We start from the raw sequence: 20,948 nt of genomic DNA on the forward strand, positions 1-20,948 counted from the left end.
GTAAACTAAAAAAAAAAAACTAAAACTAAACTAGGCTCTTTTAACAGAATTTATGAGAAAAATACTGGTGATAAAAAATGATTCCGCATATTAACTCAATTTCACTTTTACTGCGAAAAGATGATATAACCCGGTCGAGTTATCTACACTTGACCTTGACCTCCAATTGGCGCCGACGCATATCTAGGCTATCTCTTCTGGTGAATTTTTATATTGTTGTTGATATACATATGAACCCTTGAACCTGGGTCCTTGGACAGAGATTACAGACACGTGTCGTGGAACCGACCATTGCTGGAGTAGACGGGTCTTGAGTGGAGACGGGGCATTGGTAAATTGGTATTATCTTTATAGCGGCCGGCAAGAAATTGATGACCGGTCTGGTGGAAATTGGGAGAGAACTATGTGCAGCAGTGAAAGACTGTGGGCTGATTGATGAAGATGATGACAGACACATCAGGACCTTACATTTAGACAGGAATAGTGGTAACTAACTACCCGTACGAATTTAAATATACCTCTAGTAAATAACAGTGCACTTTATTAATGCGTAATTTAATGAGGTCGGATAATAGGTAACATATGGGTGGACGAGCTCACAGCCCACCTGGTGTTAAGTGGTTACTGGAGCCCATAGACATCTACAACGTAAATGCGCCACCCACCTCGAGATGTAAGTTCTAAGGTCTCAGTTTAGTTACAGCGGCTGCCCTACCCTTCGAACCGAAACGCATTACTGCTTCACGGCGGAAATAGGCGGGGTGGTGGTACCTACCCGTGTGTACTCACAAGAGGTCCTACCACCAGTTAAAAATCTATCTAGTTTATTAGTAAATTTTTAGACGCCATCAAACTTTGTAAATGCTTGGCCTGTAAATTATTTTGTTTATTAGCGCCCAAATGATTTACGATCGCTCACAATAATACAAGTTTCTGTCGCACATTCGTTGTGATTTGTGTCGCTTTACTACGTAATAGTGATTTATATTATTTTCCCCCAGAACGTAATGCTTTTAGAATCGATTTCGGGTTTAATGGCCTTTTGATGTGACCTATAGATCAGAATCGAATCTGTTCATATATGTACATCCTTTTTAAAAATCCATTATCATTAACTAAGTTTTTCTTATTGTGACTAGATTTGACAATGAATATTACAAAATTTTCAAGTTTACGTACTTATTGTAAACTAAAGAGAAATGTAAACTAAAGAGGCTTATGGAGAGTATTAAGCGGTAGGCAGCGGCTTGGCTCTGCCCCTGGCATTGCTGACGTCCATGGGCGACGGTAACCACTCACCATCAGGTGGGCCGTATGCCCGTCTGCCTACAAAGGCAATAAAAAAAAAAAAAAAAAAAAAAAAAAAAAAATGTTATATCAAATCTCTCTCCTCATAATTTTGGTTGAGTCTTCTCTAGAGATGATATAGGATTGTATGACTGCTGTTTAATTAGTCAATACTTAATCTGCGCGAACTTACACGTGTATATAGAATGTTCGGAATCCAAGTCTTTTTCAATCTAAGCAACGAGCCAATTTAGAAATAAATAAAAATAGGTACTCTTACTGCTTAAACACTTTACTGGTAGTAGGACCTCTTATGAGTCCGCACGGGTAGGTACCACCACCCCGCCTATTTCTACCGTGAAGCAGCAATGCGTTTCGGTTTGAAGGGTGGGGCAGCCGTATATATGTGGGATTGTTCATAAGTAAAAGTGGGATGAATATAGCGAAATTCTTTATTTTACTTCACAATCGCTTCGTACACGTCTTTTCTAAAACTCTTCCATTTTTGAACTTCCCTCTCTAACCTTCAACTACTATCTTTTTCTGAACCTAATAGAATGTTGCCATTAATACTTAAGGTACAACAGGCACAAAATAAATATAAAAAAAAAAAAAAAACTGAAAAAACGTAATAAAAATAACACTCCCCACATATATATAACTATACTGAGACCTTAGAACTATATCTCAAGATGGGTGGTGCATTTACGTTGTAGATGTCTATGGGCTCCAGTGACCACTTAGCACCAGGTGGGCTGTGAGCTCGTCCACCCATCTAAGCAATAATAATTTAAAAAAAACTTAAGTTCAAATTACCTCATGAAACTATGCGTTCTTAGAGCTTTCTTTTTATTTTTTCATTACCTACGAGTGATCGTTTTTTTTCTACCTAACCTGGTAGCCTAGAAGGTTATGTCAGCGTAACTGAACGAGTAGGTGAGCTCACGGGGCTCAAACCGGAAGTGTTTCTAACACTGGCCCTAGCAAAAGCAGTGCTTCGCAGAATCTACCACCGGATCGGAAACGCGACCAACTGAGAAGATCCGGCGAGAAACTCAGTGGGCTCGGGACGTTATTAAAACTAGCCCTAGTAAGAGCAGCACTCCAGTAACCGTATCAACTATACAACAAATCAATATGTGCATTATTTGTATACGTATTGTTTTCGTCAACATTTCGCCCCCGATACAAAACTAATATTACATTTAATTTTGTGATTCCAAATTACGTACGTACCTAACGTATGCGGAACGATTGTCCCATGACATTTATAAACACGTTTCCCCAATGAAGCATCAGCATTATCTTACTCGCTAAAAACTTGAATTATTTGCCTGCATTAATTTTATTTATAGCTTAGTTTAAAAATTTCAAATGCCGACTAAAGTGTTCACCGGTGAAGCAGCAACTTATAATAATAATACATAAAACAAATCAAATCAAATCAAATAAAAAAAAAAAATTCTTCTTTTTATTCAACATAAATGAAAGTACACACTTGTTGAACGTCAAAAAGAACTACCCCCAATACACAAAAACTAGCCTCCGTCCCGAGAAGAACTGACAAGAAATTCAGCGGGCATGTCTTTTTTTTAAAATATTCATTTTTACAAGATGTGTTATAACGTAACAATTATTTCAATATTGAAATGCCCGGAGCGAGCAACTCATAATAATAATAATAAAATAGTAAGAGATTTATTCTGTCGTGAAGCATTTTCGGGTTGAAATTTGAAAGTCTTTATGCAATATATCTGTGACTTAAATGTCTCATGTTTGGTGTACACACTGACAATGAGTCGAGTCGCGTAAATCAGAGAGCCTCGCTTGGAATCAGAATGAAGTCGCAGCGTACTAAATTTTTTTTTCCTACCTATAATAGCCTCGAGAGGCTATTTCATTTTCGCTCCTAATTATGCTGATAGTTTTGAGAGGCTATTCCAGCTTCGCCCTAACATGTAGGTGAGCTCACGGGGCTCAAACCGGAGTGTTGCTAACATTGGTCCTAGCAAGAGCAGTGCTTCGCGGAATCTACCACCGGATCGGAAACGCGACCCACTGAGAAGATCCGGCGAGAAGCCCAGCCCTTCGTCGCAAGCGTTGGGTTCGCCGAGAACGATGACCGGTACTTGGGGTACCTAAAAGCACCGTTAGTGGATTGGGAGGATCCGAAATGACGTGACATGCCCGCCTGGTATTATTATGGTTATAGTATAGTTGTTACCGTTGTACATAGACATGATAAAGTGAATGCTACCACCCACCTCAAGATATGAGGTTGAAGCCTTAATTACGGCCGTTAAGCCTTTTAAGCCGTAGCGCATGACTGCTTCGTGGCAGGATATGATGGAGATCGTCGTCGAGCCCTTCGTCGCAAGCGACGGGTTCGGCTAGGACAGTGACCGATGCTTGTGGTACCTGCACCGTTAATGGATCATACTAAATTACAAGCTCACCAAGTTTATATATTAGTCCGTCTTTGAGTTTCTTCTCGTTGAACTCGGGGTAGGTTGTAGCTCTCCAAGTGGTCCCTTGTTGGTTAACGTCGTTCACCAGGTCCTCGCTCATCATGCACGTGTCTTGAGTGCACGACCAATACGCGTTGTTGTCATTATCGACTTTACATGTACTGAAACAAGGTATACTATTATGAATTTCAGGTAATGACGTAGCGAAAATCGAAAGAGACAGTCTGCAATGGTCCCGTCAATCGTAGAAGTCGTCGTGACCTAAGGAACAAGACGTCCGGTGCATTCGTATATAGCGATGCATCGGTGTTCGAATCCCGCAGGCGGGTACCAATTTTTCTAATGAAATACGTACTTAGCAAATGATTTGACTTCCACGGTTGACTTCCACGGTGAAGGAATCAACATCGTGTAATAAAAATCAAACTCGCAAAATTATAATTTGTGCAAAATTACTGGTGATAGGACCTCTTGTGAGTCCGTACGGTTAGATACCACCACCCTGCCTATTTCTGCCGTGAAGTCAACCGCGGTACGACAATAACCGCGGGTAACATCGCGAGACTCAGCTAGTATATAATATTTTCAACATTTCGCTTTATACGCGACATTTATCTTTGTAATTAAAGGTCAGTTTAGTATTAGCATCAAGCAGTTTGATGTTTTTAATTGAACTTCAATTAAGTTTACACCATTCTAATAGACGCAGAGAATTTTTTCATGTTCTATTTTGCAAATTTTAAACTTTGTCGTTCTCCTGTAAAATTGCAAAAATGTCGCTTAACCAAGGAGCCTATCACACCTCGATTTAAATTTCTTTTTGATAAAAGCTAAGAAAACTCAGTTGAATAGATACCCAATTGAATTGAATGATTTTCTTTCATGAAACGTAATAGTGTTTTGGGGGTGTACGACAAAAGGAAGATCTTCCAATTAGCTGGTGTAATTGCTCGCTAGACCGACGGTCCGAATGTCGTCGTTCGGAACTTGTATACAGGTTGTCCCAGAAACACCTCATAGTAGAGCTACTCGGGACTCAAAAAAAAATATATCTCAGGTAGTACCCAAATTATGTACTTAAAAAAAAAATATTTTCCATACCGCTGTGCGTTTCTGGAATATACAACAGCTAAAAATCCATAGGGTTTTTGGTGTTATAATATTCTACGTGGACTATATTGAAGAATATGCAGGAAATCGTATGAGTAGCTAGTGTAATTTTTATAAAAGTTAATCTGACCTTAAATTTTAATCATGAAATTTGGTATTTTTTCTTTATTTTTAATTTGGGTACTACCTAAGAAATATATTTTTTTATTTTTTATTTTGAATCCCCAATAGCTCCACTATTAGGTGTTTCAGGATTATCCTTTCTTTCTGGGACACCCTGTATATGCAAGCTTATCTTGAAAATGTCTTAAGAATGATTCAGGCATCTGCCAAATACCTTGGGTTGTATGATAGCTATTATCACAGTATTTATTTATTTATTACGAGTTAATCGTTACACAAAGCAATTCAAACTTGTACGTATGAGAACAGTGAGTTTGCTCATCTACTATAGAACAGATTGCTAGACAAAAATGTCCTTGTCAATCGAGCGCGATCGCGTCTAGCAACTCTATTATTAACTGTACATTAACTGAGGTGTCCTTCAATGAAACAATTAAAATTAACGCATACGAAACTGATCTCACCGTTATAATTGCCAGTTGTGTCCTAATTAGAACAATTAGTAGCAACTGAAAACAGTTCAACGCAATTCAATTTAACGTTTGCCGTGGCCTTGGGTTGCCCGTCAAATGTGTCTGTCGTGCGAGAAATAGCTGGTTGGTCCGAGAATGTGTAAATTTTTAAACTTGTTAAGCTTTTTTTTTTGCTTAAATGGGAGGGCGAGCTCACAGCCCACCTGGTGTTAAGTGGTTACTGGAGCCCATTGATGGCTACAACGTAAATGCGCCACTCAACTTGAGATATAAGCTCTAAGGTCTCAAGTATAGTTACAACGGCTGCCCCACCCTTCAAACCGAAACGCATAACTGCTTCACGACAGAAATAGGCAGGGTGGTGGTACCTACCCGTGCGGACTTACAAGAGATCCTACACCCAGTGAGCTCACAAGAGGTCCCACCACCAGTAAATGATAAAATACGTTAAGTAATGTTAGCAGCCAAGCTCCTAATTACAGTACGTATTTTATTTTTAAAATGAAAAAAAAAAAGGTTCTTGTAAAAGTCACTAGCGCGATTCACATTTTTACTGATATAAATACGAAAGTACACATGGTGTTGCATGGTCCTCTTGGAAAAATTCGGATTTAAGGGTTGTTGAATTTTAACCCAATGTCTTCCTTACTGGACACATCATGTAAATTAATGATTCTGTTATGGCCTTTCAGTATAAAATCCTTAGAAGACAGTTATGAGCATGTGCATTTTGTTACATCCCTAGTAATGTTACGCCAGAAATGCTGACGTTACAAAGTTCCAACACCTTCTGGGTGGCCATTCTATCCGTCACATCACAAGATTCACTTCCATTCCATTTTGTAATTTACATATATATTATAGACTTGTCCAAATCATTGTTTTATTTTAAATGCACTATTATAATTCAAGTTTTCTTTTATATTTCTAAACATGTACCGCGAGTTGACGTACCTATTGAAAAAAAATTTGTATTAATTAATTTGTGTCCCGCCATAATAGCACAAAACTTTAACACCGGTCGTATTGCCCATTAGCCCCCAAACGACTTATACATATTCAAATGGCCTTAAATATCAAACGTAAGCACTGATGTTTCCTAAATGGCTTATGTCATGTTTTCGCGGGGTCGAATATAATTAGCGTGCAAATTATAATACTGTTGCGGTATGCCAAAATATGAATCTCGTCTAGACTCGCTAAGTGCTAGGCGTGGTTCGCTTCTTAAAGCCATTTTTGTAGGTCACGGTTCAGTGGGGTACAGTTCTATCAAATTCGCTTTTTTTTTTCTACCTAAGCTGATAGCCTTGAGAGGCTACTTCAGCGGAACCTTAACTAGTAGGTGAGCTCACGACGCTCAAACCTGACGACGTTGCTAACACGAACCCTAGCAAGAGCCGTGCTTCGCAGAATCTACCACCGGATCGGAAACGCGACCCACTGAGAAGATCCAGCGAGAAACTCAATGGGCTGTGTCTGAGGGTTAATTTACTCGTCCAGCCCTTCGTCGAAAGCGACGGGTTCGACGAGAACGGTGACCGGTGCTTGAGGTACCTAAAGCACCGTTAGTGGCTCGGGAGGATCCGAGATGACGTGTTTGGGGCGACGTCGACTGCTTTCCATTCTTTCCACAGGATCGGAAATGTAGTTACCGGCGGCCACGATGAGAGGGTTCTCGTGTCGTGCCGCTTTGTCAAAGTGGAGACGTACATACACTAACATGTGTAAACATAAATAAAACTACTCCCAGCAAACGTCTTGCCTTTAATATTTTCATTATATTGTTATATGTCCGACGTTCCGAATAGGTACTTTATGGTTACTGTGCTTACGAACGACTGAGATGTCGTAACATTCTGGCAAACTTATGGTACTTTGTCTATTTTTGTCGTGAAGCAGTACTGCGTTTCGGTTTTAAGGGCGATGCAGCCGTTTTACTTTAAAAACTGAGACTTAGAACTCATGTTTCGAGATTGTCACCGGCATTAACTTGGTTGATATCCATGGACTCTTGTGAGGCGGTGTAAAAGTTGCGTTGATTAGGTCTACGACTATCCTAAAACGAAAAAAAACTAACATATCAACGTATATATATAGAAATCTAACATATTTTTTCCATTATGACACACGATCTTACACCCCATATGATTTAAGTGCCTACCGTGGCCCGTTTTGAATTTATAATGTGGATGTCGCCCACATTTGTACATAACTTAATGATGAAAACAGGCCCTATTCGCCTTAAGCCCCGTGACCTAGACTAAGGCACCACTATCTAAGGCTCAGACACTTTGCCTAACCGACCGTGTTTCTCATTGGGGAGCACTTTGATGAACCTGACATCCCAAACTTAGGCTCGGGTAGATGTTTCTGGATAAATCCAATAGCACTGCGTCGTTTCTTGCGAGATCTCTACTACGCTAATACATACTTTATTTCACGTAACTTTCCTATCCATCATTTTAATGTTGATGTCCTAATAGATTTGTCATTCGTTCTCAATTGATTCGACATTCAATTGTTTCATTACGATTTACTGTCTGCTATTCGAATTTATACTCATTGCAGATGATGCAGTGCATTGCGTAAATATTGATCACTAGTTGAATGAAATAATCATCTATATCTATACTAATATATAAATCTATAGTGGTTTTTTCGGATGTTCCGTTATAACTACTGAAGCATAAATCCGATTGACTTGAAACCTGGTATCCATGTAGAAAATACATGTACTTAATGGATAGGCTAATATTTATATGAGTGTTAGACTCCCTAATAATAATGACAATAAATAATATGTTTAATTTTAAATGCCCAGCGAAGCGGGCGAGTACGGCTAGTCTATACTAATATTATAAAGAGGAAAGATTTGTTTGTTTGTTTGTATTGAATAGGCTCCGAAACTACTGAACCGTTTTAAAAAATTATTTCACTGTTGGAAAGCTACGCTATCCCCGGGTGACATAGGCTATATTTATTATATTTTAAAAAAAAATTGGGATCCTTACTGAAACTCCAATAATGTAACCCAATGTGTAAAAAAATTATCTAAAATTCTTTACATCGCGTGCGCTACTTCCCAAGCGAAGCCGGGGCAGGCCGCTAGTAGTTTATAAATTGGTTCGCACGGCTTGATACCTTTGCTTGCGGATTTTTGTTCCCTGATTCTACTCCACTTGACGGTAGCTAGTACCTAACTGACATTTCGAAGGCCACAGTCAAGTGTGCAAATAGCAGCTGACCAAATTCGAATCGGGGCATTGTCAATCGATCCCCTGCGATAGAAAAATATATAGACAAAGCCACAGAAATAAATCAAGATATTATTGATATTATTTCTCTGGACAAAGCATACACATCGCATAAACATGAAAAACCATTTGGAGACAGAAAACTAACAGTACTCTTTTGTTAATAATAGTACTTTTCCTAGTACAGTCGAAGATAAAACTTTAAGAGGTAGTTCATTAAATAAACTAAGAAACGCTTTAGATGAATAAGCGTAGGGCAATGACCGGACTTTAGTATCAAAGTTAAAGCTTAGTGTTCATTGTTAAGTGTTTATAGTCATGCTAGGCTACTTATGTGTTTACAACTTGATATTAACATTTGTTTCTTAAACTTAGTAACATTTAGTAACATACAAACTTAGTAACACCGAAAAATTTTATATTCAGAATCCTTTAGTTTTTTGTTGTAACTTTTTTGTTTTTTAGATATATGCGACAATGGCTCACCTGAGATTCAGTGGTTGCAAATTCCACTAACAAAAAATATTGGTGGTTATTAAAACTGTCACGTGTATGAGAATGAGTTTGAAGTCCAGATCGTCGTAAAAAATTACATTCCTCACGTACGACGGGACTCTGCAATCCTAAGGAAGCGGGATTATAATCATATATCCTCTTGAACATCCACTTCACTGTTCAAACCCTACAGGGTTAGGATAGAGGCCACTTGAGACAAACTCCACACTCGCATTTTTTCCCTACCAATGCTGATAGCCTTGAGAGGCTATTTCAGTTTCGCCTTGACGTGTATCACGGTCCTCAAGCCGGAGTATTGTTAATACTGGCACTAGCAAGAGCAATGCTTCGCAGAATCTACCACCGGATCGGAAACGCGACCCGCTGAGAAGATCCGGGGAAAAACTCAGTGGGCTGTGTCTATGGGTTAATTTACTCGTCGAGCCCTTCGTCGTAAGCGACGGGTTCGGCGAGGACGGTGACCGGTGCTTGAGGTACCTAAAAGCAACGTTATTGGATCGGGATAATCCGTAATGACGTGCTTGACACTAGCTTAAGTAATGTTCAAACGTATGCAAGTTTTTTAAAGTGTAATTCCGAGCGTGACGGCTGCTATTACTCATAGCGGAATTTCATACAGACTAACTATCGCTGGCGGACTGCCTTTGCAGTCTACCGCAGGCTCAGAATTGTACCTTAAAACATTACAATAAACAAGTTGCGGAATACGTTTTAACAGATGATCGATTGACAATATTTTTGTCCTTCATACATAAATAAATTTAAAGTGCGGAAGTCATAAAATTACGTCATCTTTGCCGCGAACGAAAAAAAAAAAGCGGACTATGGAAACGTGAATTGATGTTTCTTCCAGTTTATTCGATCATTGTTTGTGAATTAACATACGCGAGCCTTGATATTCAAATAATATGTTTTGAAAAATAAAATGTCGTAATGATGAGATATGAAACAAGACGCAAGGCCTGCGAATAACCCAAATGATATATTTTCTACGGTTAGTTCTGTTCAGCTAGTTCTGTTCTTTTACTGGTAGGACCTCTTGTGAGTCCGCGCGGGTAGGTACCACCTTGCCTATTTCTACCGTGAAGCAGTTATGCGTTTCGGTTTGAAGGGTAGGGCAGCCGTTGTAACTATACTGAGACCTTAGAACTTATATCTCAGGGCGGGTGGCCCATTTACGTTGTAGATGTCTATGTATATATCTTAAAAGATCTATATATCGATGTAGATATCTAAAAAAATAATAATATCAAGAATGACATAGAAGATACATACATCATTTTCACGCGTAAGAACGGTAGGAGGTGCAAAACAATATTTATTAGTAACTAAATGTCGAGAAACGTGTAAATTATTCAAACACTTACGGTGTAATTTTGCGTTTGCTCTGAATATTTTAGTTTAATACGACAGAAGGAATAAGGTTACAGTAAAACTTCAGATATTCGGAAGAATTAGTCAATTAATAATTGTTATTTATTAGCTGAGGGGTAGATGCAGAAACGAATAAGTTCACTGCGCAGTTAGAAGTAACCAAAACTAAAATAGTAAATATATGATTTAAAAAATTTGTATACATCTATAAATATAATTATCCAGAACATTGTCTCCTCAGACTTGTGATATTAAAGAAACTATTCTATAAAGAAGCTATTCTTGAGTTTTTGAAGTGAAATTTAGGTGAGGGTAAAATTTTTACAGAACGTCACGCAGGTATGCAACGGAAGTGACATCAAACTACTATTGAAATTAAGTACTTGTCAAATGTCAGTAGTAGTAGTTGTTGTATTTTTCCAACTGGAAAGGCAAATGTATCATACCATACAGCCTAATATTTTATAATTTTTTTGTGAAAAATGTTAATAGGAATTGAAATGAAATGAAAAGAATTTGGAACATTAATCAAATAGCATGAAATTAAATTAGTCAATTCAATTGGCAAAATATTAGTCATTTACAATTTAGAAATCTAAACATAATGTGACTGTCAACACTGAGGTTTGCGATTGACATTTGACAGACTTTTGGCGGGAACATAATATCTTCCTTTTTCCCTTCCTCTAAGTCTCGGAAATCTAAAGTTTTAGATATGTATAAATATAAGCAAGACTATACATTAGTTCGCCAAAAAAGTTTCACTTCTGACATGTGTACTTTGTACGCATGCACTTTTTTTTGTTAATTTTTGTGTTTCGACTTTCAATCTATTCTCAACTAACACAAGAGAAGTTCTAATGGTTTTTACAAACAGATATCTATACTAATCTATACTTAATCTTTACTTAATAATAATAATCTTTACTTAATAAAGAGGAAAGATTTCTTTGTTTGTTTGTATTGAATAGGCTCCGAGACTACTGAACCGATTTGAAAAATTCTTTCACTGTTTGGAAGCTACACTATTCCCGAGTGACATAGGCTATAATCTTTTTTGAAAAAAATTAGGGATCCTACTAAAACTCCAATAATGCGTGCAATTACATCGCGTGCCCTGCAAAAACCATTGATGATAGAATAAAATAATGTACTACGACTTTGTAGAACACATTATTATTTACAAACAGTGTCGCGACAGCATATGTCTGACTATTATAGTTATTATGCAATAAGTGTTCTTTTATTTAAAAAAAATAAAACAACGTCAAGTATCGTTGAAATTTTTGTTAAAGACCCGAGCGGAGCCGGAGAATGGGGCGCTTGTTGAATATAATTTTGGACAACTCTGAAAGCTCCGAGACTACTGAGGCGACAACTTTATTAGAAACGCAGACATAACAAAGCACAAACTTTCTCAAGGTACGCTAATAATTTACGTTCAGACGAGGCCTTCAAACGAGATTGATATGGGTCCGACGTTATATGTTTTTTTTCCTCCCGAAAGTGTGTCGAGAAAGACCGAGAATCTAGATTGATCGAAGCCGTTTTTACAATGCAAAATTTACTTTTCACACTAATTTAGGTTAGTGCAAGTGATTGATGAGAGTGAAATTAACGCATTCGAGATGGATATCAGCGTATTGAAGTCTTGTCGTAAAAGAGATGGTGTGACGTATTGTAGATATAAAGACAGGCACTCCTTAGATTAGTGGACGAGCTCATAGCCCACCTGGTATTAAGTCGTTACTGGAGCACATAGACATCTACAACATAAATGCCACCACCCACCTTCGGATATGAGTTCTAAGGTATCAGTAGTTACAACGACAGACCCACCCTTCAAATCGACCCACATTACTGCTTCACGGCAGAAATAGGCAGGGCGGTGGTACCTACCCGCGCGGACTCACAAGAGCTTCTACCACCAGGAATTACGCAAATTATAATTTTGCGGGTTTGATTTTAATTACACGATGTTATTCATTCACCGTGGAAGTCAATCGTGAACATTTGTTAAGTACGTATTTTATTAAAAAAATTGGTAAAAAACAATAAGCTTTTATAGAAAATTCAACTAAAAAATAGAAAATAAATTTTAATAAATTTGAATTAAAGATAGTGTAAGAAAAAATGATTTTATTGAAAAATATAAAGCGTGGGGTGCATGGTATCAGTAGTTATAAATATTTTATGAACAGATATGAGTAGAAGGGTTATTTTGATAATCTCGTGAAAAGCACGCCACGCTTTTTTACAACAAAATCATTTTTTCTTACACTATTTTTAATTCAAATTTATTAAAATTTATTTTCTATTTTTTAGTTGAATTTTCTATTAAAGCATTTTGTTTTAATTTTTAAAAATTTTTTTTTTTTAGTTGTATTTCAATTTTTTCTATATTTTTTTTTCATTTTGAATTGTCATCGGTCCTTAATAAGTATGCCAAATTTCGAGTTAATCCAACGTTTTGAAAGGGGTCAAAATCATGATCAAAGATTCCGTTACATACTAACATACATACGTCTGAAGCTAATAAAAGCGTATTAAAAACCATTAATTAACTTCTATTATAATCCAATCTCGCAGAATCCACGACTCGCTTGCGACTCATCGAATGATGGCTTGTATCCACAATTACGTGCCTTTGTAAATTTTTCTGCTGTTAGCATTTATATTCTAACAATGTCTGTTCAACAATGACTTCCAATCTAACTTGATTCTGGTGTTTGTGTGGCTGAACAATTCTTGTTTGATTCGAGTTTTTTTTCAGTGCAGGAAGCGTTTGCGACTCATTACAAACGAGCACACGTAATACACCGGTTCGTATTATCAACAGATTGTATATATGACAACAAATTATTCGATTACAGAGAAAATCTAACATAGCGATTGTAGTCTAGATAAACATGAACTTAATGATTTCTATTAAAAAAAACACGTGTGGCACTCGGAGACTGCCGTGGTAAAGCTATTGCCTATTTTTATGCAATTATAATTAGACAATAATAATTTAATATTTAAACAATGATAAAATAAGACCACGCTATATTTATCTCTTCTCCATCGCTCCCTCATTGCTGAGGATCGTGACTCCGTTTTAGCTTGTCAACTGTCAGCCTCCATCGGTTCCGGTCAGTTGCCTGGTGTAGTGCAGCGCTAAGTGGTCCGCTGGTTTGCTCGGAGATCTGGTCGGACCAACGTTTGGGGCTCCGGCCTCTAGGACGTTTTCCTTCTACTTTCCCAGTGACCATCAGACGTTCCAAGTTGTCTACACCTCTGCGGGCAACGTGGCCAAAGTAGCGCATTATGCGTTGCAGACAGGTGGCAGACAGGCGTTGAGCGTTCCCCATTTTAAGCTGATGTAGGACCGAGATGTTCGTGCGGTGGGCTGTCCATGGAATCCTTAATAGGCGGCGCCAGCACCACATTTCAAAAGCATCAACTCTGTTTCAGTCAGCTGCTTTTATGGTCCATGTTTCTGCTCCATAGAGAGCGATTGGAAAGACCAGTGAGTGCACAAGATGTATTTTGGTCCTATTCGAAATATTACGATCTTTCCAAACTTTGCTCAACTGCGTCATAGCTGTTTTAGCCATTCCAATTCGTCGGCGTATTTCAGGTTCACAGCTCCCCTTATCCGTGATCACAGAACCAAGGTAGACAAACTGGTCCACGGTCTCGTATTCTGCCAAAAGGTCCGTACGCTGAGTGGATGAGAAGCGGTCTACGACTAGCAGCTTGGTCTTGCTTTTGTTAATTGCTAGTCCCATGTTTAGGCTTATAGCCTCTAATCTGTCCAGAAGCTCCTTCATCTCCGCCTCAGATGAAGCAAGAAGTGTGGTGTCGTCGGCATATCTCAGGTTCGTTATCTGAACCCCCCCTATTCTAACGCCTCCTTCCCAGTTTTCTAAAGTCTGGCATATTATATGGTCCCCATATATATTGAAGAGAATAGGTGAGATAACAGATCCTTGCCGGACTCATTTTTGGAAGCGAAATTCACTTGAAGTGGCATTTTCGATAGAGACAGACCCAAACCCCGACTCGTACAGGTTGCGAATCAACATAACAAGATGACTCGGAACTCCTGTTTCACTTAGGATCTCCCACAGTTTTTCCCATTTCACGCAATCAAAGGCCTTCTGATAATCTACAAAGCACATAAAGACAGGTGTGTTGTACTCATAGCATTTCTCTACAATGAGTCGCAAGTTAAGAATTTGCTCTCTTGTGCCCCTCCCCCTAACAAAACCTGCCTGCTCCTGGGGTATCTGCTATATATATAAACATTAACAAAAGCAAAACATTAACTGTCCCCTTCACACTCATAAGCTAGACCGCGCGAGAGAGAGATGGGCACACTTTTCATGATGCGCATGCAGTGCGACGTCACGCCGCGCGCTTATTCACAAACCTTACACAAGCGCAACGTGTGAATGTGTTGAACGCGAGCTACATTGTAGGCGGAGTGGGGAGTGTTAGGTTTTATTTTCGTTTCGTAATTTCTTGATTCGGTCGCCGCGACAAAGCTCGCGATAAAGCTATACAATAGCTTAAAAACATCGGAGATGTAGAACTTAATTTGCCTCAATATCGATACAGGTTTTCACGCGGTGATATCTGTGGGCTCCGTTAACCAATAAATAACGATGCGAGAAAATTTCTTACATTTCATAACAAATTATTTAAAACTTTTTCGGGTATTTAGATAACAACATAACCATTTGTTCAAACATTTTTAAAATTCCCCAAGTTTTTGGAATTTCATGATGTTAGGAAACTCGTGAAACTTCAAAACCGTAGTAAGAATCCATTTTAAAATGGGGTGAAAAATAAAGGCTAAAAAATAGGTGAACCTATAACGAACTTAATCCTGATTTAGAGCCACTCACAACTGTCTTGTTGGTTCGATTTGATTCATTAAATAAAGCTATTAGTTGATAATAAATAACAATGAATTGCGAAAAGATATTTTTAAAGGCTTTGATAAGCGTTGGTGTCATTTTATTAATCTTAATCTTAATATACCTAGTCTTGCCATAAATACTGAGACAAAGGAAAAAGAAAATCTATGCCAAATAACATTTATTACTTTTACAGTGTGTTAGTTTAATACATAAATATAAAACCATCTCTCCATTGGCTGCAATACGGTCCTTTAAACGTTGAGGCCAGTTATCAATAGAAGCACGCACTCTTTCCATGGGAAAAATTTTCACTGCCAATCGTACTTTAGGGACTCCAAATTATCATGGCGTTTAGAGCAAGCCATACTCTCTAAAACTGACTATAAATCATAATCCAGCGGATTAAGATCGGGACTAGACGACGGCCAGTCTTCAGCTCTGATGAAGTCCGAAATGTTCGATCCAACGAGCCTGGATTGCGCTGCTTTAATGGCAAAATTTATTATTATTTAGTTCAACTAATCTGTAACACGAATTCGATACGAAGTTCGAAGGGTCAGCTAATCATATAGGTACTATTTAAACTACGAACGGAACGTTTCGCATTTTGCACATTGATAAGAATATCCCTATCCTTATCTATACCTAACTATTGAAAAAACTGCTTATTCACTAGAAGCGATTAATTTTTTTTCAAACAACTAGCTGACCCGGCAGACTTCGTAGTGCCTCAATCGATGAATTAAATACCTTAACTTTTGTATAAAATAAACTTAAAACAAACAAAAGGAATCCGTCCGACGGGGGACACATCAAAGGGAAAACAAAATATGATATTTTTATTTAATTCCGAGCATTTTCATATTTATTTACCTTTTAAACCTTCTCTGGACTTCCACAAATGATTCAAAACCGAAATTAGCCAAATCGGTTCAGCCGTTCTCGAGTTTTAGCGAGACTAACGAACAGCAATTCTTTTTTATATATATAGATAGATAATAGATAATGAATAGTTCTTTCAACGAAAAAATAATAATAAAAAAATCCTATTAATACAGGTCGAAGGTTTGAAGTCGTCGTGGCCTAAAGAATAAGACGCCCGGTGCATTCGTATCTTGCGATGCACCGGTGTTCGGATCCCGCAGACAAGTACCAATTTTTTTAATGAAATACGTGCTTAACAATATTTCATGTTTGACTTCCACGGTGAAGGTATAGCATTGTGTAATAAAAATCAAACCCGCAAAATTATAATTTGCGTAATTACTGGTGGTAGGACATCTTGAGTCCGCACGGGTAGGTAACATCACCCTGCCTATTTCGAACGTGAAGCGTTTCGGTTTGAAGGGCGGGGCAGCCGTTGTACTGTTCAAAATGAGACTTAGAACATATGTCTCGAGGTGGGTGGCGGAATTTAGGGGAGGGCGGAAGTCCGGTGATTTCCTCATGACCAAAAAAAAAAGTATTATATCTAGAATTAAAACTTGGTTTGTTCGCAAGGTCTTATAATAAAAAAACTTCAAGTGTTTGTGAATAAGTGCCTGCGTCAGATTTTGAAAATCTTTGGCCTGAGAAGATCACTAACAATGAGCTGTGGAGGATCACCCAGCAAACACCAGTGGAGAAGGAGATCCTTACGCGGAAGTGGCATTGGATTGGTCACAAATTGAGAAAGCCCGATACCCACCTATCAAAGAGAGCACTGACCTGGAAAGTGTCTGGCAAAAGGAAGAGAGGCCGCCTCAGAACAACTTGGCGTCGCTCGGTGGAGCAGGAGCTAGGGGTCTTGGGCATGACGTGGGATTAGCTAGAACAGGCTGCCCAAGACCGATGTAAATGGAAAAATTTGATTCGAGCCCTATACCCCAGCAGAGGGTAATAGGAAAGAATGATGACCTAGAATTATATCTAGTATACATATTCTTAGATTCTAGAATGTACGTCATCTTGTTACGCCTAGGTTTTAAACGATTTGTATTCTCATAGCTCGTCTGATTACGTAACGTGCTCATATCCTATTTACATAAATTTGCCGGCGTTTCAAATTCAAGTATAAAGTCGCATTGAAATGCTAATACTGTAAACGGAGCCTTGCAAAAATGTTAATACGTTTTCTGAGATGTGTGAAATTTTCATTGTTTCCCCATTTGAAAGGGATATTACCATCTTTCATTATTATTTTTTCAATTAAATAATGATTTGTTTATAAACATGCCTTTGGAGACCGTCAATTGTATGGCCCGCTTGATGATTAACGTGTCACTCCTAAGCATCAGCTGTTTTACGGCCACCAAGGATTCTTTTCAAAGCTCGCCTAAGATAGGTATGCTATAGAACCATCTGCTTCTGTGTTTAATAACTTTTACATCATTTATACATAATTAAGTTTTGTATTTAACTGAGCATCTATATATGTATTAATACGTGAAGCAAAAACTTTGTATCCCTTTCTACGAAAATTGCGCGGACGGAGGAGTATGAAATTTTCCACACTTATAGAATATTTTTTTATTGCTTTGATAGTTGGACGAGCTGACAGTCCACCTAGTGTTAAGTGGTTACTGGAGCCCATAGACATCTACAACGTAAATGCGCCACCCACCTTGAGATATAAGCTCTAAGGTCTCGAGTATAGTTACAGAATAGAATATAGTGAAGAAGTGCGCAATGGTAATATTTTTTTAAAATAATGCATAAAAGATACATTAAATCAATAAGAAAACATTACACATACTACCATGTATTTGACACACACAGATATACTCTTTGTTTATTGTCAAGCTTTTGTTATTTCTTAAAGTCTATATTCAAATTGAGAATAGGTTTGCATTATTTATCTTTAATATTACGAGTATTTGTCTATAGCGTAGTCTTGGCGAAATCTGTAACAATAGGACCATAATAATGTTGAAACTTATAATTTCAATTAATTATAGTCGAATTTCGACTACTGCCGGACCACTAGTGCGTATTTAAAATTAAATGATAAAGTAACTTTGTTTTTATATTGCGTTTTATGATAATTTTAATTCTTAACAGAACAGCATTCTTCCTATCTACATCAAAGAATGAATGATTGTATTCCATCAACGCGGCAGTAATCAGAATCCGTTACCGAGATATGAGGAGTTACATGATCTCTGCTATCTAAGAAATTTTAATAAGTAATAAGATAATATTATTTATTTTATTATTACTACGAAGGCTATTCGGAGTCAAATGTGATTTTACGTTTTCTGCAAAGCCGTTTGAGATAGAATGAAGGTATGAGCTGTAAGTAGTTATAGAGGTGTATTTTCTTTCAAGTATATTAGATACAGCAGGAGTTTTTTACTGGTGGTAGGACCTCTTGTAAGTCCGCACGGGTAGGTATCACCACCCCGCCTATTTCTGCCGTGAAGCAGTAATGCGTTTCGGTTTGAAGGGTGGGGCAGCCGTTGTAACTATACTGAGACTTTAGAACGTATATCTCAAGGTGGGTGGCGCATTTACGTTGTAGATGTCTATGGGCTCCAGTAACCACTTAACACCAGGTGCGCTGTGACCCCTCCAACAATAAAAAAGAGTAGCAAACCAGTGATAGGTCACTCACTATCTTATTCATTTCTGCCGCGAAACATTCATAGGTTTCGGTGGGTCAGTAATCTAAAATATTAATACAAATTAAAGTTTGTATGTCATCGTGGCCTAAAAGATAAGACGGCCGATGATTAGATGTTTACCAGAATTTTTGAACTTCTTGTGGGCTAAACAGCGAAACAGCTGACGTATTCCGTTAAAAAATAAATAATAGTTTAAAACTAGTAAAAAAATACGCTTTTATAGAAAATCCAACTTAAAAATACAAAATAAATTTTAATAAGTTTCAATTAAAAATAGTGTAAGAAAAAATGATTTTATTGTAAAAAAAAACGCTAAGGCATGCAGGTATCAATGCTTTTTTTGAACTATTATTTTTTGTTCATTCATCATTCATTTTTTAGTTAAATTTAAATTTTTCCAATTTTTCAAAAACTTTATCTGAATCAGCCGGTAACTTATCCGAGAAATAGGTGATCGGCGCGCCTGGTAGTCTTTCCTTCCTGGTCTTGACGAAGACACTCAGGAAAACAAAAAATCTCTAATCCTGATTATCCTAGTAAGGATAACGAATCAAACTGTTTAAAATATTGAATTGTCATCGGTCCTTAATAAGTATGCGAAATTTCGAGTTAATCCGACGTTTTGAAGGGGGCTCAAAATCATGTTCAAAGATTCCGTTACATACTAACATACGTATGAAGCTAATAAAAGCGTATTAAAAAATCGGCATTGACAGATGCAGAATGTCTTCGAGAATATGAGTGTGAGTTTAAAAAATGATGAAGGGAAGATTTGAAATTTGAAAACAAACAAAATAGACCTTATCGTCCGAGTAATAGATTACAAATTATTAAATTCAGAGAATCTCTGTCGAACAGTTCCCAATATGAGCTATGCGTCTCTAATTGACATTGAATTCGAGTTTATCGCGTTTTGTCATTTCGTAATATTTATGATTTTTCTAAAATCAATTACATACGTTGTTGATTATATTTATCTACATTTTAATTGAAAATGCGGAGATCGAAGGTTAAACTTAGTCTATATTATGTTTTCTGGTTTTATAAGTGACTAGCGGCCCGCTCCGGCTCCGCTCGGGTCTTTAACAAAAATTTCAACAATATTTGACGTTGTTTTATTTTTTTAAATAAAAGAACACCTATTGCGTCATAACTATAATATTTAGACATATGCTGTCGCGACACTTTTTGTAAATAATAATGTGTTCTACAAAGTCGTAGTACATTATTTTATTTTATCATCAATAGTTTTCGCAGGGCACGCGATGTAAAGAATATTTTAGATAATTTTTTTTACACCTTGGGTTACATTATTGGAGTTTTAGTAAGGGTCCCTAATTTTTTCAAAAAAAATTATAGCCTATATCACTCGGGAATAGAGTAGCTTCCAAACAGTGAATGATTTTTTCAAATCGGTTCAGTAGTTTCTGAGCCTATTCAATACAAACAAACAAACAAACAAATCTTTCCTCTTTATAAGATTAGTATAGATGATAAAATTCTCTTTAAACCGGTTTTCTAGTTTTTATTTGTTGATTAGACGATGGAACTGACTCACGGCCCGATTCGCGTTAAGTGGTTGCCGGAGCCCATAGACATCAACACATTGAGACATGAGTTCTAAGTCTCAGTTCTGTAGTGGAATGAACCGAAACGCACACACTTGAGTTCCACGAGAAAAAAAAGCTACTATCAGTACTAGGCTCCGATAACCACTCACTGCCAGATGTGGCGTGTCCTCGCCTAATTAATGCATTAAAATAAAAACAATTTTAGGGTTAGCCCTACTGAATTCAGCGGACATGCTTAGCGTTAACGGCAGCCTTACCGG

General features: G+C 37.6%; 1 protein-coding gene across 1 annotated transcript in view; it reads right to left on the bottom strand.

Moving 5' to 3' along the window:
• Positions 1-20,948, bottom strand: part of Tinag (tubulointerstitial nephritis antigen) — a gene marked incomplete at its 5' end in the record, with an annotated part of 46,627 nt that overhangs the window by 8,641 nt on the left and 17,038 nt on the right. Inside the window, 1 exon segment of the mRNA NM_001123340.1 lies at positions 3,744-3,916. Within this exon segment, the coding sequence (NP_001116812.1) occupies positions 3,744-3,916 (173 nt within the window).

The sequence above is a fragment of the Bombyx mori genome, chromosome 20 (assembly GCF_030269925.1).
Source record: "Bombyx mori chromosome 20, ASM3026992v2".
Classification (NCBI taxonomy): domain Eukaryota; kingdom Metazoa; phylum Arthropoda; class Insecta; order Lepidoptera; family Bombycidae; genus Bombyx; species Bombyx mori.